This window comes from Mus musculus, chromosome 15 (assembly GCF_000001635.26).
Source record: "Mus musculus strain C57BL/6J chromosome 15, GRCm38.p6 C57BL/6J".
Lineage (NCBI taxonomy): Eukaryota > Metazoa > Chordata > Mammalia > Rodentia > Muridae > Mus > Mus musculus.
This window is the reverse complement of record NC_000081.6, coordinates 44567205-44590769: the sequence shown is the minus strand read 5'-3', so window position 1 is coordinate 44590769 and position 23565 is coordinate 44567205. Positions and strand designations below refer to the sequence as shown.

At 35.9% G+C, this 23565-nt stretch overlaps 1 protein-coding gene across 8 annotated transcripts in view; it reads right to left on the bottom strand.

The window, feature by feature from the left end:
- Positions 1–23565, bottom strand: part of Pkhd1l1 (polycystic kidney and hepatic disease 1-like 1) — a 143981-nt gene that overhangs the window by 10607 nt on the left and 109809 nt on the right. For 7 of the 8 annotated variants that reach the window (XR_383993.4, XR_875261.3, XR_875262.3 and 4 more), the window contains 13 exons: positions 22408–22537; positions 21187–21308; positions 20721–20811; positions 17050–17198; positions 16844–16966; positions 16252–16363; positions 16055–16171; positions 12113–12278; positions 8813–9045; positions 8455–8622; positions 5794–5951; positions 4242–4377; positions 1062–1403 (listed from right to left, as the gene is read on the bottom strand). Coding sequence is in view for 2 of the 8 variants with exons in the window: in NM_138674.3 (NP_619615.2) it covers positions 1062–1403; positions 4242–4377; positions 5794–5951; positions 8455–8622; positions 8813–9045; positions 12113–12278; positions 16055–16171; positions 16252–16363; positions 16844–16966; positions 17050–17198; positions 20721–20811; positions 21187–21308; positions 22408–22537 (2047 nt within the window). In the remaining 6 variants the exon portion in view is untranslated. Of the gene's footprint in view, positions 1–1061; positions 1404–4241; positions 4378–5793; positions 5952–8454; positions 8623–8812; positions 9046–12112; positions 12279–16054; positions 16172–16251; positions 16364–16843; positions 16967–17049; positions 17199–20720; positions 20812–21186; positions 21309–21339; positions 22042–22407; positions 22538–23565 lie in introns of those variants that run through there. The other variant, XM_011245522.3, reaches the window with a different exon arrangement.

The following is a 23565-nucleotide window of genomic DNA, read 5'->3' as shown; positions in this document are numbered from 1 at the left end:
TCTCCTAATGTGAGTTCTTCTATGGTCTATGGTAGAAGTACCAAGGTGCATCATCCCATGTCTCCTGTCCCTTTATGCTCACTGGTTCTCAGCACAGTGGCAGGTCTAACCTCTGTGGTACAGCTAGTGGGTTCTTACATTTTTGTTGACTGCCATTTCAACACTGAAGGTCTTGACATGATAGCTTCTTATTCCTGACCCGAGGACTCTGCCCACGCAGAGGTCTCCTCAGCACTTATGCTATCTCTCTCCTTTTTTTTAGTGTGCCTGACCCCTGGGTGAGTGCTATGTGTACATCCTAGACACCCTGACAGTATGTGAAAGCTGTATTATTAAGTGGGCATCTTTCTTTTTGCTTCACCATACCTTTCTGTGATTCATCCATTCCAGAACATGTTGAAGGACTTTCCTTGAAACTTGAGACCCTACCCCAGTCTGTCCTTTGAAAACATATCAGCTTGCTTTTCCTTATGGTCCTATGCTCCATGAGCTCAGACCTGTATCTTATATTTACCAGGGTTTATCTGGTATTGCCACAAAAGGGTGAATAATCTACCTCTGCACAATGGGCCTACTGCACTTCCTAGACTAAATCTTCAGGTAAGTGGAACCAAGTAAGTAAGTCACACTGAAACCATAGCACTCACCGTATAAGTCCAAGGAGGTACAGAGCTGAAGAAGGTCATCTATGACTCCAGGCAGACAACATCGTAGAAGGCATTGCAGCAGCATAAGCCTAGGTTTTTCTCTGTTCTAAGCAACAGAGTTCCATTGACAGATTTCTCTTCTAATTGACTGACTATTTTCACCCTTTATCAATAAACAATGAAGTCACTTCCTATTAAGTCAAGTCTTTCTGTATAATGTATTAATATGCAACTCCTTCGTAATTTCTCAACAACTTATTATTATAGAAGTAGGGAAGTAAAATGATTTGTAGTCCCTTAGGGTTCCAGATATAGGGGTAGTAGGATTTCCTGAGTGCTGGCTAACCAGGCCATAGTAGGTTTATTTATGACTTTACAATGACATTTCTTTATCACAAAATCTGATACCCATACCTGTGGTAGAATTGCTCAAGAACTGAGTGGGAGCAGCCCCAATCTCAAATTCCATTATGTGTCCTGTGGATCGCTTCTTTCTCAGACTTGCTCCTATTATTCTGCTGACACGGATTTTGTCACTTGGTATTTTTAGGAACAAGGCAAGATTTCTAACCAGGTTGTGTGAGCTAAAAAACTCATCTGCTGTCATAACCGGCAGGTGGAAAGATACAAAGATGACAGTAGCAGTGTGGACCTCCACAGGTGTAGTTCCTTTCAGGAAAAGGTACAGCATCTGGTAGGTTCTATCAAAGTAGTTTTCACCAGGGACAGTGGAACCCAAGTTAGGAAGGAATTGTTCTACAAAAGAATAAAGGCCAAAATAGCACATTTAAATATATTTCTGTTAGCATAAAGGCCACACAGTGGTTAATATTTGTTTGAACTACAAAAAGCTCAATTTTATAATTTTCATAACAAAGCATGCACATTAAAACAAAGTACTTATAAAACTGATTTGCAAAGCTATAGTCTTTTAAATGATGCCATTAATAGCCATTTTATATAAGATTTATTTCTAAAAAAATAGCTATAGTCACAATGTAAATGAGAAATCAAATTAATTGTAAGTCTCTACTCATAGAATGCTATCTATACATTCTAAGTTTTAAAACCACAGGTGAAGAAATTTGGTAATTTAAAAGTATAAATTTAATGGCCTTCTAATTTCTGCAGTACTAGATGCCGATGCTTAAAAGAGCACTTATAATTTAATATTTCTATTTTTACTAAGGACAGAAGGCATGTAATAAAAATGAAAGATCCTTTAAAACATCTCAGAGGAATTTTAACCCAATAAAATGGGATTATATGCTAGCTTGTAAAAATCTCTGATTAACCAAACAATTTCTACTTGAAAACTGGATTTTGTGAAACTGAGGCCAGTGTGTGTGTGTGAAAATATCAACAGAATTAAGAAGTAACAAATCTTGAGTTTTAAGCCCCAAAGGCTGACATGCATCGTAGCGGTAGAAGAGATCACACAGCTCCTGAGTGTAGTTCACTGTGTGAAGCTAAAGAATGTGCTCTGTGTTACAAAGTGGACATGAGTTCATACTCCTATTAATGATGTCTGTGCCATCTGTCTTGGTTAACTTTTTCATATTATTAGAATAATGAAGTTCCTTAGTGATCAAGATACTAGAGCATTTCAGGTAAGCTTCAAATACAGAGAGGCTTGTAACACAAGGACGTTGTGCATTCAATGTGCTAAAGCTTTAAAGAATTCATGCTAAAACAATGCTAAATTTTAATTTTTGGCTGGAGAAATGATTGTATGTGAGCCCCGTTGGTTTGAGCTTCAAAAACAATCTGATAACACATAGTCACAGTCTTGTTAATCTCTGAAAAGGTATCTGTGCTATTGTTTTCCAACCCCGTTGTCTCGATGTTAAATTCTGTTGATTCTAATAACTTTTATTTTCCTAACTTGGAATAATAGTGCTTCATACCACATATGTTGCTTTAAAAAGAGTTAACTCTGTGTGAACACTGAGCCTGAGCTGTAAGTAGATGCCATCATTTGTATTTAGAAGGTTAGGTTATAAAGAGGCAATGCAGTAGAACCATCAAGGGCACATGTTCAAGAGCTAGGCAATGTTTTCAAGTCCTTGCTTGTCTGTTCTGGCTTTGAGACTGCTATGAATGGAATTATACCCTCCCAAGTCTCCTGTCTTGAAGCCTTAATTCTCTGTTTGAAGGTATTTGCAAGTGGAGCTCTCTGGAGGAAAATTACGCTTACATAAGTGAGTGAAGACTTCATTATGGAAGTAGAACCATTAAGGGAAAGAGGCCAAAGAACTGGCTCTCACACAGAGTGAAAACACAGCAAGAAACCTCTACAGTTTAGGAAAACATTCTCTCATCTGAATCTGACTATTGACTAGGATTGTGAGAAAAAAAAATGCCAGCGTAGTGCTTTATATCTTAATCCCAATACTCAGGAGGCAGAGGCTGGCAGTTCAAGGACAGCCAGATCTACAGAGCAAGTTTCAGCATATGCAGGGATACACAGAAAAACCATGTCACAAAACAAACAAACAAACAAACCAAACCAAACTTGAAAAAAAAGGAAGAAAGGAAAGAAAATTAAATTAAATAAACAAATTGTGCTGTTTCATAAAGGGAAAGAAACTTGAGCTGTTTAAGCTCAGAGGATTTTGTTACAGGGGGTCTGAGGAGACCAAAGCAGAAGCCTTGACATATGGCATCATCGTCCCCATCTTAGTTTACTCAGATGCTTGTTACTGCTGATAAGTAGCCATTTATAAGCAAAGTACCTAGAGCCCAGTATCAGATGTGTGAGAATGTCTGGAAATTTTGACTATTTTTTAGCAGCAAAAACAAGACTTGTTTGACAAATGGCGAAGAATATTGACCACATACTCATACTTCAAGATCTAGCTTCTATTTTGCTGTTAATATTTGTGCAATGATGGGTCAAGCTCATGGAACACAGAGATAAATGATCTAAGTTCATTCGTGGAACACGGTGTCAGCTGTCAACAGTATTAGAATTTTGTTGAATAAAAAATTCTAACTCTAACCTTATCCCTAACCCAAACCCTAACTCCTAACCCTAACCCTAACACAACCCATTTTGTTCAATAAATGGACAGGGATAATTCTTGGTTTATAAATACCACCATGTAGATAAATGTAACCTTTTCATTTATTACATTTAAATCAAGTCCATTATGTAATATTTAATAAATAATGTTGATGTTATGCTAGCTTTCTTGATCATATTTCTGATATCTAGAATTAACTCAGGCATTAACCTCTGTAGAACAGAAATAAAGCAAGGGGTATGTAAACATTACAAGCAAAATTTCTTTTGAGCACAAGAATAGTTAAATTCCATGCACATAGAAGGAAAACTTTGTCATTTAGTAATAAACATATTCATTCCAGAATCTCTTATCTTCATGCACAGGGAGGGAAAGAATACCACTAGTAAAGATCTTTCAAAGCATTCCATAAATGATTACAGCTTAGTTTTTGTTAAGTGGAGATAAAAACATACTTTCTTCTTTATTCATCAATATCTAAGGAAATAATGTCATAATGAAATACTGCAAAAAATGTTTGCAGGTAAGCAAGTATGTAAACACAATGTGTGCTGTCCTGAAGAAATACCTGTGCTCAGATGCCTTTCAAGTTCACAGTGTTTCTTTTGGGCATTCCATGCTGTATTTTTGGGACAGACCAAGGAATTGTTCACATAGACATCCAGACGCTGAAGTGTGGAAAAAAAAATTCCTACTAGAACTGCCTGTTAAAAACAAATATTTGTATGTTTTTATTAGAACAATTTAACAGACTATTTAGAATTTAGTTTCTAAAAATTGTGCTCCAACTATGTACACCTTTTAGAAGATACTGAAATCAGTATTTGTGAACTTTTGGAAAATATTGGAAAAAGATTAAAAATACGCTTGCATCTAACCAATTAATGTAGACATAATAAATTAACCACTAAGTGATAAGTCCCAGTAGAAGAGTGTAATGTAAGAAAAATTATTAGAGGAATCACACACTAAGCAGAAGAAAGGGTTCTTTTTAAAGATAAAAATTACAAAAGAGACTTTTGAATCAAAATGAAACTTGCAGTGTTGAAAACTATCTCACAAAACGTTGGTTGGAAGACTGATAAAACTCAGTTGAAACCTGGAAGGTTCCCTTAGGGTCTTTTAGGTCATTGTGAAGGCTCTGATTCACAGAGATGATTGTAGAGATAATGAAAGGTAGAAAAAGGACCTGATCTGGTCTTTGCCAGAGGAGACTCCTAACATTTCCTCTCTGGCTGATGAGGGAAGATGAGTGGAGGGCAAGAGTAGACCCAGGAAGAAGAGTTGGTGGGTGGTTGCTTCATTCTAGGGAAATGATAATATTTTTTCAATGAAAGGCAGTAAGAAGTCCTCTGTTTGAAAAATCATCTGGATTTACAGTTGAATTGTATAAGGAATACAACAGAGTGAGGGGGGAAAAAGCCCAAGTAAAAGGATGAAAGTGTTATCACCCAGGAAGGAAGGAAGAAAAGAAGGAAAGAAGGGAGGGAGGAAGGAAGAAAGGAAATCTCTCATTGTTCCTCTGCTATCTGCTTGACCTGGTCAGAGGTCGTCCTGTACCTAACATTCTAGCTCTTTGAAGTCTCATACACGTAGAAACCAAAGTCTGAATTATGGGACTACTCTTAAACACTATGCTTGTTTCCTCTGACAGTCTGAATAAATTTAATGCTCCCAGCTGAATTTTACTTATAGCAAAGATTTGATATTATCAAAGATAATTGAAAATAATATGCTGGGAACACTGAAATCAATCCCAAAGGCATATTTCTGGCATGTACGTGCATAATAGCCACATGTAAGAATAAGAAAAGCAAATCTATAATTTTAAGTAATACACAGTTTTAATATCAAAATTCAGGCTTGCTAGCTAGTCATGCTATCATAGATATCACTGTCAACCATCATATATGGAGTACAGGAATCAGCATGTATTGGAAGTGTTCAGTATGTACACGTTCTTTCACAGAGAAAACCTGTCCAGATTAATACATTAATGGATCTTTTAAAAATGAGCTGGTAGGATGACAACATTAGAAAAGGCTGGAAAAAGAGTTAGTCGCTAGTGGTATGAAGCTAATTATGACAACCTTTAAGGCATTATTTCTATCTAGGTTCACCTTATTATGTTCAACATTAAGCAACATCAGCCGAAGATTCTGAGGACTGGTCCCGGTAAAGTAAACCTCATACTTTTTGTTCAGAGCCACTATGCCATGGAACAGAGACAGTCTTCTTTGGCATGTATACCCCGCACACCAGCCATGGTCCTGTGGGCCTAAATCCATGCAAAATAAAGTTCATGTTCCTACTTAAAGAATGCTGTTTTTTTTCCCCCACAAAATATGAAGACTCATATTTGAAGTAAATTGCAAGGGTTCAGATACCTTTAAAGTTTCAGAAACTCAGCATTTAAACTTATTATTTACCTGCCATCTACCCAGACTTCTAAGCTGGTTCCTAAATTTTGGCTAAGATGGAAGACAGGGAATCAACTTGCTCCTATTATTCTTACTTTCATACTTATTGGGGTTAAAGGAATAACAATATGTCAGCTAGGATTTATGTTATAGATTCACTAGTGTAATATTTTCAAGACTCACCAGTTTGCTGAGGTTGTTTGTAAGAAATCTGCTAGCATACATTTATTAAGATGGAGCTGACTAACAAAGAATGGACATTTGTATTCCTGAAGAAGACTCATCAATTGTTTTTGGCCATTGTTTATTTGTTTGTTGGTCAACCTATAATTTCCCCAACACATTTGACTTGGGAGAGCTGTGGAGATTGAACCTAAGGGCTCATGCATGCTACCTGTTTATTAACCCTTAACATAGGTTTTATTTTGAGGCAGAGTTTCACTAAATTGTCCAGTTTAGTCTTGTACTCACTCTGTAACCAGATACTCAGCAGCCTGCAGCATAAGGGCCAGCTAACAGGTTTGTTTGAATCAAGTCTTTATTCTTTTCTTATAGTAATAGTAACAGTACATTTCTGTTAGTTGATAAGGCACTACTGGAGAGTTAATATAATTAACAAACTAAAATCATCTGAGCACATTCTACCATCAAGCAGACACGCTAAAAAGCTAAGACATAGCAGATGGTTTTCTAGTTGAGTCTAGACATTTTCAGAATGAGTACAGCATATCTTTCATAGCAAATTTCTCTATTTCAATATAAAAATGAAAGCCAACTGACAAAAATCCCCTGATTTATTTCTTCATTACGTTTGCTGAATTGTCTGGCTCACTTTGAAATTTATTAGTATTTATAACTGCATGTCAATCAAATTTTAAATCAACATTAACTTCTAAATATCAAGGAGAATATACATCCCTTAGCACATAAAGTATAAATCACACTTTAAATATATCTTCTTTATGGGTTTTAAAAACAAACATGCAGAAACATCTGTGTATAAAAAAATTGTAAAGTCAAAAAGCCATATATTTAAAAGAAATAAAATTTAGCATTAAGATTTAAAAGGAAATTTTAGTGATATTCAGTAATTTTATTGTGAGTAATTTTCCCAAAGCCTACATGATTTTCATAATATGTTCATGATTTTTCACTAGTGCTATCTACTTAACACTTTTAAAAATTAATCAACACTTAAATCTAAACTCATTTATAAGAGAAATGGTGTGTCACTTTAGGAAATAGAAAACTTATACTTCCTTTCAGAACAGGTAAATGTAAAAATTAATATACCTAAATCTCTCCATCCCCACATCAGAGCAATGTGAAAACTTCTCTTCTACACCATCATTATTCACCAAGTTCTTTTGTCATTTTTCTAAATGGCAGTATTTGACACTGATTGTTGGCTCCTGAGACTAAGTAGGGAGAAGGAGAACATTGTGGGACTTTCAAATCTTTCTTACTTAGTACCTTTGGGCTCTTTCACAGGTTTTAAATAAGTGGATTTACTAAGAGAATGGCCACTAAGTACACTGTTTTTGACACCATGTTTCTTCATAGCCAAGGCATGGAAATCTGTGTGGTTCAAGTTCTGTGCCTTTTCAGTGCTAAGCTTGATGAGAGAGTAACATTTGAGCCCCAGCACTGTGCAGAGATGTACAATGAATCCCTGCCCTGTGATTTTGATACCTTATAGAAATTAATTCTATTAATTGAAAAATTCTTGGTCTCCAAAGTCTATCTGTATCTCTATGGGTACCATTTCTTCCTATTTAAACTTCAGATATCTAGGGCCAGAATGGGAGAAGCCTAGACACAGAACCTCTACAAATTATTCTCAAAAGTCAAAATCATAAGCTGTATATTTATATAAACAACTGCTATTAGTTGCAAAGTATGTCCAAAGATCCATAGAATAAAGATGAGAGGCCCTCAACACCCTTCTTACATATTACATATCATCAAGCTTTCTTTTAACTCATATAAGGCAAAGTATATTTTTGAAGATGTTTAAGCCAATCTTTTTCTTCAAAATATCTATGCATCCTTATCGACAAAAGTGTGACAATCATTATAGGAACAGCATTCCTTCCTTCTCCGTTCCCTTGTCTTTGTCTATTCCTCTTCATCTCCTCCTCTTCTTCTTCTTTCAAATACTCAACATGAATTAAATTGACAATCCTGGATGAAGAACTACTAAAGAGTCAAATCTCACCATAGCACGTAGATAATTCTTAAATATGGTGGACAAAGAAGTCTTTATATTTGCTAGATTCAAATGTAAGTAAATTTTCACATACTTCTATCCATTTAATAAGTGATTTGACTAACTCAGGTCTATTTACATTGATCACTTACCATTAATGAGATCAACATAACCATTGCTCATGATAGCCACTGGGGATAGTCTTCGTGTCTCTGTGTCAGAATCCAGGCTTTCCAGTACCATCATTGCATATTCCATTCCAGAACACTGATAGCTCTGCCACTCTGGGATGTATTTACAGGTTGCATCTCTAATAATCCCTAGAAATATGTATAGTAGTATTTTAAAAATGATAGGATATCTCTGCAAAATTTCTTTCTATTATCTTTATCTTGTATATAAGATCAATTAACAGAACCTACAAGTTATTAGTTCATCACTCAATTCTTGAAAAAAATGCGTTTTGTTTCACAAACTTGAGGTTTAATAATCAAATAAAATCTAACATACCTTTATGAGGTGCTTTCTCAGTTACAGGAATTCTACTTCCATTCAAGTATGTGAGCATCGCCTTTGGAATTCTGTAGTCTCCAATTCCCAGTTGGCTGTTTCCATCCCACTCATACTCAGCTTGAGGGATCACTGACCCAGAATTCCCCAGAAAGGAACCATCCAGGTCTCTAAGAAAAGATTTTCTCTTGGCATCACAAACCATGTCCACACAATCAGATGGGTTCACTTTACTGGGAAGAAAGGGCACAATGAATGGCTAAGGTCACTGATTAAATCTTATTTCAGAAAGAATTTCTAGTAGAACAAAGTGGCCTATGCAATTAGCATAGGTGCTTATTTGCTTCATTATTATGGATTTATTAACATTTCAAAATGACAAGTTCTACATGTGGAATATATACTTAGAACTCCATGCTGTTATTCCATATTTTATATAATTATAGATTTGATTTTTGTATATTATTCACAATATACTAACATTTATTTCTATATACAGCAGATGGATGTCTATTCTGTTTCAACAGGATGGAAATCTCTATGTTGGCCAGGTAGTCTGTTAATTTTCTTACAAATGATAAACTACTACTTACTATTAAAACAACATGAATATTTAATAATAGTTGCTTATTTCATCTTCCTATTTGTTATCTTAGACTCTTGGCTAGTTGAAGGCTGATATGTATTCTTATAGATTCTTGTCTATGTACACACAGATAAACTTGGACTGTGATCCTTCCGGTGTATACTGGTAACTATTCTTTAGGTAACTATATTGTAATGACTCACACTGTTCAACCTAAAATGATATATTGGTTTCATTTTTAATTACTTGTAGTTTTAATTGACTGTCCTTAGATATAATAAAGAAAGGCTGCTAAATATGCAATGTATAACACATCCAGATCTAGTGTGTATTTAGAGTTGCTATGATATATACAATGAATAAATCTATTTCATCCCTGAGCTCTAGCAAGAATATAGTAGTAGAAAGCTTGGGTCTGTTATGTGAAACAGACCCAAAATATCTCTGATTTTTTTTTTTATGATGGGACAAATATAAATTGTCTCTATAATACACACACAGGAGAATTTCAATAAATATTTGAGTATATCATATGTTCTTTATATACAAGTGTGTGTAGTGTAAAACAAATCTGTAAGAAAAGTAGTCAGGAACCCTCAAACTGTGTCCTCTATTGTCACTCAGGTTCCCAAGAGCCTAAAAAGGTAGAATTTTTTTTTGTGTGTGTAAATTATGGAAGGATGTTGTGGATGACTCTGTGATGCTTGTATTTTATGTTAATTCTGCACTCCCGAGAGAGGCTGTCTGGAATAAGGAATGAGTCATGTGCTCAGGTGGTTTCTTATGAACCAATCCCCTAGAGAATAAAGGATCCAATCACTGGGCATGTAGGCGGGACTTCCAGGTTGGATGGAGGAAGAGAGGAAGCAGGAGAGAATTAGGTCCCTCTGGAAAGGGGATAGCATAAGGGTAAGATGTAGCAGCTAGAGTTTCTCGGTATCATGACGCATCTGCAAGAATTTGCTACAGGAGGAATCAAATTTAATATCTAATAAAAAAATAGGTTTACAAGATTAGGTTTTAGTTGTTGTGCCCAGAGATTGAGTTACCATTGTTTCTGAACTAAGTCTGTGTTGTATTGTCCTTCACACAGCAGCTCATCTGGGCTAAAGAGAGAAAGGTACAGTGGCAAAGCATGGGTCTGCCTGAGGTGCACCACAAAGGCTGTGGGGGATTTGAAGCATGGGCCTGGCATGGTAATGATCTGCCAGTGGGAACCTAATGAGCTGGGTGGCTCTGGGTGGAAAGTCACCTCGAGATAAGAGAAGGTGGGCCAGACCACTGGGGCAGAGAGAGGCAGGCACAAGCACGGGAACGAGCTGGATCTCTTTTTAAAATATTTCCCGCAACAGAAGGACACCTTCCTTCTGTTCTTCTGAGGGAGAGAAGGAACGCAGAGCATGCCTAATGTTTTCAGATAAGCTTCATTCTGAACTCAGGAAAAGTCTTGGAAAGTGAATTACATGGCAGAGATCTTACTACCTCAAGGTGATTCTCCAGAATCAGTCAATTATTTTCCCTTTATTGTAAGAGTGATAATAACAATGTGTAATGATTTTTATAGTTACAATTGTGAAAGAGGGGGCCAATGTCTGTTATTAACCAACACTTGGAGCTTTTAAACGTTGAGTGCACTGTTTGGCAAGGAAGAACTGGAGAATACCAACAATATCCACTAGAAATAAAGCTAAAAAAATGGTAAGTAAAATTACAATCCAATCTTTATGACCTAGACATTAAAATTATACATGAAATCTGAGACTTCAATCCCCACTAAATAAGTAGATGCAAATTGTTTAATGGGAAGTGACACTGTTGAAGAAAATTACCAAAATAAACAAAGTCAAATAAGTGAATGTTGCACTGTTTATCCACATCAAGTCATATGAAGTTGAGCTACTTACAGGACACTATTTCTCTGGGAAGATGCCTATACAGTTATAGAGCATTGTTGTTTTAAAAGCTGGCCATGTACTTCTGACAGAAAATGTCTTTTCTTGAATATTGTCTTACATCTAAATTCCTGTTCTATATGTTATAAAGCCCTATCAAGAATTGACAATATTACTCTATAACCTCAAATCTATGGAATAATTTTCTGGAAATATCTTGATACTAACTGATCAGAAAAGATTTCAGGTCCAAATTTCTATATAATTGCAATCTTTGTAATTAGAATAACTGATGTATAGTTCCCAAGCACATTTTTGGAGTGACCATGATAGAATATTTGGAAAATAACAAGTAACAAAACTTAACGAAAAGACATGATACGGCAACACCTTACATCTTTTTTTTTTTTTAACATCCTTACAAATTTATTTTTAAACCTGGGAAGGTCCAAAGGTCAAACTGTCAGTATAGGAAGTTAAATATAATCTCTCACACTGGAAAATATATCCAACTCCTTACATCTTTATGATGATTGGTGAAGAAACATTCATATGGAAAGCAGATGAAACCTGCCTCCCTGAACTTTGCCTTTAGTAAAAATGTTACTTATGATGTATGAAAAAAATAATGTGAGAATACATTCAGTAAAGGTCAGTTTTTAAAACAACTGAGGATGCTAAAATTTAAAGTCCAAATATTCATGAATACTACTTCTCTCTAGATAGTAGCAGTTGTTTTAATGTAGTAACCCTTCCTCAGATGTTTAACATGGCACATAGAGCAGAAAGTTAATAGAGAAAATAATGTTTTCATAATGATACCTTATATCAGGTCTATGTATGAATACTTTGGATTGTTCAATAGTGTCAATGAGTTGGACATTCTTCACATGGATTGGATGCTGTAAGTCTTCATTTAAAGGATTAGTAATGAATATCACATTAGTTTCTCCTGAACAAACATCCTTAAATCCAACAAATGTTGAATCTAAAACATAAATAATAGAAAAATAATTATACTTCTCTGAAGAAAGATTTAAGGCCAGAATTACTTTACCCAACACATTCTTGCTCACTGCCACGAACATGGAGTTCTAGGTTGGTATGGTAAAAGCACCTTCCATTATTTATGGTAGAATACTGGAATTCAGTATCCGGGTAATCCTCTCTCACACTTTCTTTCAATTTGGTGTGACACTTTGTTTAAATAATAGGACAGACAATATTAATTGTGGCACAAGAATACATGTGGAGAATGCTTTCATATTAAGGCTAGCATCTTGATGTTTCTTGGAATTCCATAACTTTCAATGGGTAAGTAAGCATAGAACACATGTGGTTCAATCATTCCCATCACCATAGCTAGTGTCCAACAATAGTAAAGAGGCATCAAATTCTAAAGAAGGAAGTAAGGCCATTTTTACCTACCCAGCATGCATACATTCCTATAAACTGGTAGACAATGAAAAAACCCAGGGAACAAGAGCTAAAGAATGACTCATTTTAACAAAGTCCCGATTGCAAATCCACTGATTGTGAACTGATAAATTGTTCAAAACTGTAAGGTTTTAGGATAATTTGTAATGTAGCAAGAACTAACTGGTGCATTGTTTTCATTTTGGCCTCTTTGTTTACATTATATACTCTGTGGGTTACATAAAAGACATTTTTAAAAATCACACTTAAAAATCTAATAATGCAAAGGCTATTTCCAAAATCCTTAAGTAAGTTTTTCTACTAGCCTTAAAAAGTATATTTTGTCTTAAGAAATTCTTTGAAAGAATAATATCATAGATGTGTAGAAATAAAATGCAGTGGCAGACACTGAATGTGTCTTTCCTAGATCTTTATTAGGCCAGTAAGTTCAACTCCATCTCCTCCTGTAAGTGCGGACTGCAAACCATTCATAGCTGTATGATTTTTAAAGATTTTTTTCATGAACACATATGGGCTCCCTTGCCATAAAAATTAGACACTCCTCATTATTGCTGATACAGGTGTAGCCAGACTTAACCAAACAGAGATAAGAAAGACCCCTAGGAAAATATGGGGTGAACTCAAACAAATCTGTAGCCCTCTTTTATACAAATGATAAATGGGCTAAGAAAGAAATTACGTAAACAACACCCTTCACAATAGCCACAAATAAAATTAAATAACTTGGTGTAACTTCAACCAACCAAGGAAAAGAACTGTGTGACAAGAACTTCAAAAGTCTCTGAAGAAAGAATTTGAAGAAGGTATCAGAAGATGGAAAGATCTCCCATGCTCATGGATTAGTAGAATCAACATAGTACAAATGGCCATCTGAGCAACAGTAATCTACAGATTCAATGCAATTCCCATCCAACACAATTCTTCACAGACATGGAAAGAGTAATTCTCAACTTCATATGTAAAAACAAAACAAAACAGAACAAAACAATAAAACCTAGGATAGTCAAAACAGCAAGAGAACTTTTGGAGGAGTCATAATCCCTGACCTCAAGGTGTACTACAAAGAAATAGTGATAAAGCCCCATGGTGTTGGTATGGAAACAGAGATGTAGATCAGTGGAATAGAATCAAAGACCCAGAAATAAACCCACCCACCTATGGACACTTGATTTTTTGACAAAGAAGCCAAAAACCATACAATGGGAAAAAAGAATGCACCTTCAACAAACAGTGCTGGTCTAACTGACAATCTGCAAATAGAATAATGCAAATTGGACCATTATTATCATCTAGCACAAAGCTCAAGTCTAAGTGGATCAAGGACCTCGACATAAAACTGGATACTCGGAATTTAATAGAAGAGATAATGGGGAATATCCTTGAAAGCATTGGTACAGGAAACAAGTTCCTGAACAAAACACAATGGCTTAGGCTCTACAATTGATCAACAATTGATAAATGGGACCTCATGAAACAAAACAAAACAAAAAAAACCAAAAAACAAAAAACAAAAAAACCTCTGTAAGGCAAAGGACACTGTCAATAGGACAAAACAGCAATCTACAGATTGGCAAAAGATCTTCACTAACCCTACATCCAAGAAAGGCCTAATATACAAAATATATAATGAACTCAAGGAGTTAGACTCCAAAGAATCCAAAAATACAATTAAAACATGGAGAATAGAGCTAAAAGAATTCTCAACAGAGGAATCTCAAATGACCAAGAAGTATTTAAAGAAATGTTCAACATCCTAAGTCATCAAGGAAATCCAAATCAATCGACCCTGAGGCTCCACCTTAAACCAATGAGATTGACTAAGATAAAAAACTCAGGTGACACATTTTGGTGATGATGTGGAGAAAAGGGAACACTCTTCCATAGCTGGTGGGATAAGAAACTTGTACAACTACTCTGGAAATAAGTCTGGTGGTTTCTCTGAAAACTAGAAATAGTTCTACCCTGAAGACCCAGCTGTAATTACTGCTCCTGGGATCAAAAGATGCTCTACCATACAACAAGGACAAGTATTTTACTTTGTTCATAGCAGCCTTATTTGTAATAGCCAGAAACTGGAAGCAACACAAATGTCTCTCAACCAAAGAATGGATACAGAAAATGTGGTTCATTTACACAATGCAATACTATTCAGCTTTTAAAATCAGGGACATCATGAATTTTGTAGGCAAGTGGATAGAACTAGAAAATATCCTGTGTGAAGTAACCCAGACCCCAAATGAAATGTATGGATGTACTTGCTGATAAGTACATGTTAGTTCAAAACTACAGAATACCTATGATACCCCCTGCAGACCCAAAGAAGTTAAACAAGAAGGAAGGCCCAAATGAAGATACTTAAATCCTACTTAGAAAAGAAAACAAATGGGAGACAGAGGGAAGGAGGGAGGGAGGTACTTAGTTCTGAGAGGGGGAAGGGGCATAGGGACAGGATCAGGTATTGGGAGAGACAGGAGAGAAGCCCAGAGGTTCAGGAGAATGAATGGAAGTCTCAGAGACCTGGGATGAGGGAGGCTCACAGGACTCAATGTGGGTAACCTTAGCTGAAATGCCCTACAGTGGGGATATGAAACCTGAAGAGACCACCTCCAGTAACCAAACAGGACTCCCAGGGAGGGATGGGGACCCCAACCAATCTAAAAAAGTTTCCACCCAAAATTGCTCCTGTCCAAAAGAAATGAAGGAATAAAAAATAGAGAGACTGAAGTAATGGCTGATGAGTGATCAGCCCAACTTGAGATCCATTCCACTGGGAGGGGGGAGCATTTGAGATATAATTAAGTAGAATAATTTATTTAAAAAAATAGAGATCTAGGGAGATGGCTCAGGGGTACAAATGGTTGGTCTGCAAGCATGAAAACCTCAGTTTGAATCCTTATAATACATGCAAATGGCCATGCATGGCTGTTCATGTCTTGTTGGGTCAAAGATAAACAGGTCTTGTGAACCTGCTAGTCAGCTGCTTAGCAGAAACAGTGAGTTTTCATATCTCAAAGCAATAAGACAGTGAATGACAGAGGCTGGGAAACATCCTGCTCTTGCCTCACATGTGCCCTCCTCCAGGTCCACATACATCCCCTTTACACAAGTATAGCACACACCTACATGTATTTACTTCACTAGGGAGCCATTCTTGATGTGTAATTTGAAGTAAGACTTCTTTTATTGTCAAGTTAGATCATACTCAGCAGATTACTATAAAAATCAACTTAGATACATTCTACCACTAATGAAGCATTATTAATTAGTAGGTGCTTTACAGATGCCTATGAACACTGAGTAGATTTGTGAAGGACTTTGTAAACTTGCCTGAGACATGCAAAAGGCCACTGATTGCATTGTAACTCATGATCCCGGCATGAGGCTTCCGAGGTGCCATGTTATGAGCTGAAGCAAATGTTGGCCAGCAAATCCCACTTCTCCCACCTTTTAGTAACAAGAAATAAATTAACAGAAATTACATATGCAGACACATCAAAATCAACACTGAGATTCCCAATTTTTACCTGACGGGGGCCTAGAACTTCGATGTGCAGAGGTGAGTTCTACATCAGGACTGTCATTAGTTAAGACGTCAGAACAGTTAAACTCAGGGCTGCTTCCAACAATTAATGAGTTCTACCAAAAATAGCCAGAGAAGACAGTATTAATACTCACTCTTCCTAAAAGAAAAATGTAACAATACTGAACTATATGGTAAGAAAAAGCAAACTAAAAATTTAGAAGTAGACTATTTATTAAACAAAGATCGATGAAGAAAACTTTGAGATTGATGGTATGAAAGCAGGAAGGATGTCTAACATCCAAATAATTAGATTAAATGAAATATGCTAATTCTGCGATATAGAAACACTGACATTTCCATCAATAAAAAAAAAGTGAAGGTAGTGTTCTTAGAAAAACCTTGGTGGAGAAGATGAAATCGCACTGAACTACCACAGATTGTGTTGACAAAAGGAGGTGAGGACAGAAGGCAGGGTAGGTAAGGAGAAAGGGTGACCACAAGATCTCAAAGAGACACCAAGGACATTATTCTAATTAGACATTTAACAGCTTTACTATCCTCATTGTCACCATTTCTCTGCATTCATTTCTTACCTTAATTTTTACTGTTTTGCTGGAAATTTTGTGGGACACAGAAGGTGGCATGTAGACCATTGAAAAGATGCTCATCCCGTTGTTCACCAGCGTCACGTTATAGATATGCACGCTCTCCGTGGTCTAAAATGCAAGACTTAGTTTATGTAGTGCTAAGAACAAGCATAAGAGAAAACAAGCCATCATGATTTTTCCATCACATTTACCTGAAAATAAATTCCATAGTCCCAGCATGTCCAAATAGTAAATCCTTGAATAAGAGAACAACCAGGAAGGCCATCCTGGTTCATGTAGATGCCATACAAACCTCCATGGGCTTCATTGTTAAACCAGTTTTCCATGGAATTAGCCTGGCCTTGAAGGAAATAGGAACCAGAGACAGTATTACAAGGAGTGTTTTATAGGTTTAATCATCACTACCAGTTAAGGAAGTTTAGATGAAGACAAGTGTAAGCTTAAAATATAGTAATTTACATTGTATAAAATTCACCCCCATCCTCATCTCTTTCTTACTGCTTGCCCTTTTTGAACACATCATTTTTAAGAGTCAATTTATTAAAAGGTTGTTACTGAACACTTCATTCAAAATAACACTTTAATCCACTTCCTTTAGAAATAAAATTTTAACACTTGATATTTTATAAATTTTTCTTCTCTCCTGAAGATTAGCTTCAGAATAGAAGACATGTCTGCCTCATACATCACCAAATTCAGAGATATTGTTCCTTAAATGTATTTTAGATTGATCCTTGGGACAGCTCTTTTATCTCTGAAAATCCCAGGTTCCACACATGTAAACAGTTTTAATCTCTAATTCAGTTATCATAAAATCAAACTAAATAAAGCAAACAAGATAGCTTATAAATTCTCTCAATTACAAAAGCACTATGTTTACTATTGATATACTATATAATTAAAGATTTTAATGGAAGTGTTAGTTAAGTCAAAATTGGATCAATGGCCTAACTATATTTGTAAAACAATATGCCCCCAAGCAGCGTCCTCCCTAACTTGCATGTAGTTATGCTGGCTCATTAAGGTCTGCCCATATCTGATTCCTCCTATCTTCCATTCACTGCCTTATTCCTAATGCTTTGAATTTTACCTTTTATTTCTGGTCTTTCTGGGATTGGCTTGAATTTGTTTCCCAAAAGAATCTGTTCACATTTTTTTGTTTCTACATAATGAAACTCTTTGGAAGAGATAGCCCCTTTGCCTGGACTTTAGTACATCCCTGGGAAGGACTGGAAAAACTGACAAACATTCTAGGAACTTAAGTCCCTTGTCATTTTTGGTATTTTATATTTCTATTGCTATAAATATATTAAAAAAACTTTTTAAGTTTTGAAGATTCCTGTCATCTGAAATTTTTGTTTTGTATGTGGTTGTTTTCCATGAATGTGTATCTATATATCACTTGTGTGCCTGGTGTCCACAGAAGCCAGAAGAAGGTAGCAGATGCTCTGAAACTGGAGTTAAAAACAGTTGTGAGGGGCTAGGAACCAGAAACCCCTAGAAGAGATGATTGTAGACTTAGAAACATTCTCATTTAGTATACCAACAATCAGTGTATATATTTATATATCATTATATCTTATTAGTAAATATTTAAATCCAAAGATAATATTTTTGAATTTATAAAAAAGCTATAGAAAAAAGTTTATAAAATTTCTTTAAAAATTTAAGAAAAAGTTTATAGAAGTTTCAGAAAAATTATAGATTTATGTTTTTTTTAACATGTCAAAGAAATGCTGCTTGAAGTGGTTGGAGACTTAAATCTCTAATTAGTCCACATATCAGAAATTAGTTAAGTCTTTTGATATAGTTGTTTAGCTCTTCACAATATATCTTGGGCAAGGAAAAATAGGCTTGAATCAAATTGTTCTTTAATAGATAAAAATGATTTCTACAATCTTAAGTATAAATAACTCATTAACTAAAGTATCTAGCAGAGGAGCTGAACTTCATGAAACAAAAGGAACACTAAATGGAATACACAATTTTCAGATAAAGGCCTATTTTAAAATTATTCTTTAAGTTTCTTTAGATTGAAGCAGAAACTTGCACCCCTCTGTGCGTCTATCTCTCTTTTTCCTCCCTGTCTCTTTTGTGCATGTGTGTGTGCTTGGGTGTGAACATTTCCATGTGTGTGGGTGGATGTATGTGTGCCTGGGAGCATATGTGTGTGGAGGTCAGTGGGTGACACTGGCTATCTGTCACTTGAGTGCACAGCTTGCTAATTTTGACAGACTAGATAACTATCTTTCTTAAAGCACCCCCTCTCTGTGGATATTGGGAATCTGAACTCTGGTACTCATGCTTGTGTGTCAAGTGTTTTAACCTCTAATCTAATTTTCCAATTTTTATTTTCCTTTATGATCTGGCAATAATTTATGTACATCCTTAAAACATAAAGGAACTATAAAATTATGTAATAATGAATGTCAAATCACATCACTCCCTTGCTTATACTGTCCATAAATTTTCTTTGTTTGTTTAGTACAAAATTTGTTTATATAAATTCAAATACCATACTCATTTTCATTTTCTTTCCTTCACAATAACCAAAAAATGTCTATTTTTCAGCACCTTGCACACTCATCACTTGCAAATATCCTTAGCATTTCTTCATCATTTTCAGCTTATTTTTCAAAGTTGCTTATGTTCCAATGTTTGTGTTTTTTCTACATATCTAACTGTTAAAGAACACAAGATGGCTTGTAGGGCTGCATGCCTGCCTAGCTGCTGGGGTACCCGAGTGTGGAGCGCAACCAGCAAGCAGCTCAAAGGAGGCACAACACAGTCTGTGATGGGGGTCCCAGCTACTGTTTTCCAAGGTGAGACACAGTGAGGTCTGGGACGGATGCTGTAGTTCCCAGTCTCCTGTGTACCCAGACGCTCCTGGGGACTGCAGATATTTGGGAATGGTGGTCCACAGGTCCTCGAACCGACATCCCAGGACAGGGTAGAATCTAGTTTGGTTCTGTGAGAATACAGAGGCACTAGAAGAGAGAGGGCCTTCTCCAGGAGATTTAGGCAGAGCTCTTTACAAGCCATGTTCACATGGAAAGGCAATTATTAGCTATGTTTCCAGAAATCGGTACTCCAAGTAAATGGGCACCTGATGTTAGTAGACGTTGTCAGATCTCTTATGCAAGGGCCATTTTTAACCAGAAATATGTAAGCCTTCCCGAGTCCTTTCAAGCTCATCCAAATAGGAAGCATTTGATTAGTTCTTGATTTTCATGAATGCAGGGAAGCATTCGTGAAAATTGCAGAGTGTGTTTTTTGGAATTTTCATGCATGAGCTTTTAAAATATAATTATTGGGTATTTGTTCTAAATCAGGAGGGAATACAGTGTCGTATCCCCAGAGGCATCTATCTACATATGTAGAGATGCTGGTTTGGATAAAGTGGCAGTGGGACAAGGGTCTCACTCTACTAATACCCACTGAATCGAGAATTGAAGCAGCCATTGGAATTTGGGGATAATAACAATAGGAAAGAAAAAGTTTTCTTAAAACTGGACCTGAGGGTTGCAGGCATAACTCAGTGATAGAGCACTTGCCCAGGGTTCACAAGATTCTGAATCCATCCCCAGTGTCTGTCTGTCTGTCTGTCTGTCTGTCTCTCTCTCTCTCTCTCTCCACCCCCCCCTCTCTCTCACACACACACACACAAACACACACACATACACACCACACACACATCAAGTGGATCTATCTGTTAGACTGGATGGCTTTGAATTCATGTCCCTTGTGTTAGGCTTTAAAAGGAGGCGATACTACATATCAAAATGACAAAGAATAATCACTCATTTTCATGACGTGGACAAGTCTTTCAATCATTTTGGCAATTCTATGTGAAAGAACTCACTTGAGCATGGTTCACCATCAATGCGGTATCCTACTCTTCCAAATCCAGCGACTACATTATTTTGTAAGACTGTATTGGTCCCTCTGTTTATCTGGCACAGTAACAAATAAAATGCTAAGGGTTAGTCTAATACACTCTTATGCAAGCAGGATAAGTATTTGGGGAAATACTTATTATTTTGCTTTAATTATGGTAACTCATACCATTCAAATACATATTACAAATGTAAGCACATTATGTTTTTCCTTTGAGTTGCTTGAAATTGTACTCTGTGCTTTATATGCTAGTTCGGTACCACTAAGTTAAAACTCTAGTCTTATAATTAGCCATTTTTTAAAAAAAAGTTCATTAACTTCTTCAACTACTTTGCTTTATCAGATCATCAATATCTAAGGAAGAGTTACAACTTTCACAGAATTTATGTTTATGTTGTAAGTATTCAAAATTATGAAGCTGTTCTCCCTACCTCAATTGCTGCATGCCAAAGTGTCGAACTCAAGTCTTTTCTGTTCTGGTAGGTTCCTGGCCAAACTGAAAGGGTGACCAAATTTCCACGTACTCTGTTGGCATCCCCCCATATTCTTATACCTGTTTATTTTGTTAAAAAAGACAGCAAAAGACATGTACATTTTGTAATTGATACTATGGATGATGGCTTTCATTGTTTCTGCAAAATTATTTTTCTTCTAGTACGAAACTTGAAAGGGTCCCGTGATCCCTTTGGTAGTGAACTTCCTCTTACAAAAGACTAGCTAAATTAGAATCTTCTAGATACTTTTAAATTAGTTGCCTTTTAGGCTTCATCTCAGATTTTAATATATGTATAACATCTGTGTACACAAATGACTTTGTAGTATACTTCATATGGTAGAAATGAAAAAATATATTCAAATTGTACATAATTTTTAATTAAAGTGACCTTACTTGTGGATAATCTTTATGATTGACAAGCGAGGAATATCCTAAAAGTCACAGCAATTCTGCACACTCAGTAGTTCAGTGGGTAAAGTTGCTTACCTCAAAGCCTAGCTACTTAAGTTCCATTCTTGGAACCCACATATTAATAGGAAGAGTAAACAGACTTTATAAAATTGTCCTCTAACTTTCACAATAATAATAAACACATTTAAAATGTATCATAGAGTCATAGTAATTAAAAAATTTAGATTACTTGTTTTTATGTTTGTGAGTGTTTTGCCTGTATGTATGGATTTGCACCACATATTTGTCTGGTGCCTGCAGAAGTCAGAGGAGTGTATCATATCTTTTGGATCCAGATGGTTGTGAGCTATCAAGTTGGTTCTAGGAATCCAAGGGTTCTCTGAAAGAGCAACAAATGCTTTTAACCACTGAAGCTTCTTTTCAGCCTAAGTCATAGTAATTGAAAAGATGAGTGATTGGATAACTCATGTTAGGTTCAGGTCTATACTGTTTGATAGTATAGCCACAGGTGGCTATTTGAATGGAAATTAAATTTAATTAAGTACAATTAAAATATAAATTCAGCTCCACAGTTGCACAAGCCACAATTCAGAAGTTCATTAGCCACATGTGGCTCAGTGATTATTTTATTGGATAGCACAAACAGACCACTTCCACCTCACTGAAAGGTTAACTAAATAGCCTTGTCATAGATTTCACTGTAAGATTGCCTCAGAGAATGTGAACTACAACATTATCATGTTACCTTCTCCTACTGTAAAGTAGATGATGTTGTCATCTATGTCCACCCCATCAGTCCCAAACACACCAATTGCTGGGGAGAACACATGATGAAATGCACAGCCTCGAACATAAGACAAGCCATGATCTTGAATCTAGGGAATAGTTGGGTTAGATGAACATTTTTAATAATAAAATTTAAATATGTATAAAGAAAAAATTAAGTGATTTTTTTTTTAGTAAGCAAGCCTTGATCACATACTATTTCTTAAATAAGATGATTTTTCTATAATCTTTTAATCATAAAAGATTTCCATGTCATGAGTTTATGGTTAAATAAAGTTAAAAAAACATATGTGCATGTTAAATTGAGATTAAATTTTTCTCAAGAGTTTTTCTGTGTATTTCTCTTATCACTTTTAAGAAGATAATATGATAAAAGTGTTTAATAGTACAGTAAAATTGTTAGTAGTGATCTTTAAAAATTAAATAGTTACTTGGCAGTGGTGCCACAGGCCTTTAATCTCAGCACTGAGGAGGCAGAAGCCAGCAGATCTCTGTGAGTCTGAGGCTAGCTTGGTCTACAGAGGGAGTTTTAGGACAGCTAAGACAGCCAAGGTGACACAAACACAAAAAATCTTGTCTCAAAACACAAAACAATAAACAAAACCTGAACAACCCTCCTTCAACCTAACTAATAACACCCCAGGAAAGAATCATGATTCAAATGTTGATAGTAATGGATATGTCTGATGTATCAAACTTAAAAACTTCTTAAAATTTGTTTATTTACTCTATCCCTCCCTTATTTGTGTGTGCACGTGTGTGTGTGTGTGTGTGTGTGTGTGTGTGTGTGTGTGCATGTTCTTTTATAGCACATGCATGAAAGTCAGAGGACAGTCAGTTGGAAGTCAGTTCTCTCCATCCACTACGTACACCCTGGGGATTGAACTCAGGTGGCCAGTCTTGATGTACATGTATCTGCTGAACCCTATTACAGGATCAAAAGGTACTTTTATTTCTCCTAAGAAATATGCTCTTGCCCATTTCTCTTAACTCTCCAGCCTTCTGAGCATAATTAGTTCCCCTTTTTGCTGGAGATGTAGAAGCAGATATTTAGATATGCTTGTCTTTAGAAAAACATAAGCAACACTCATTTAGAAAAATTTATTCTTAGTGACTG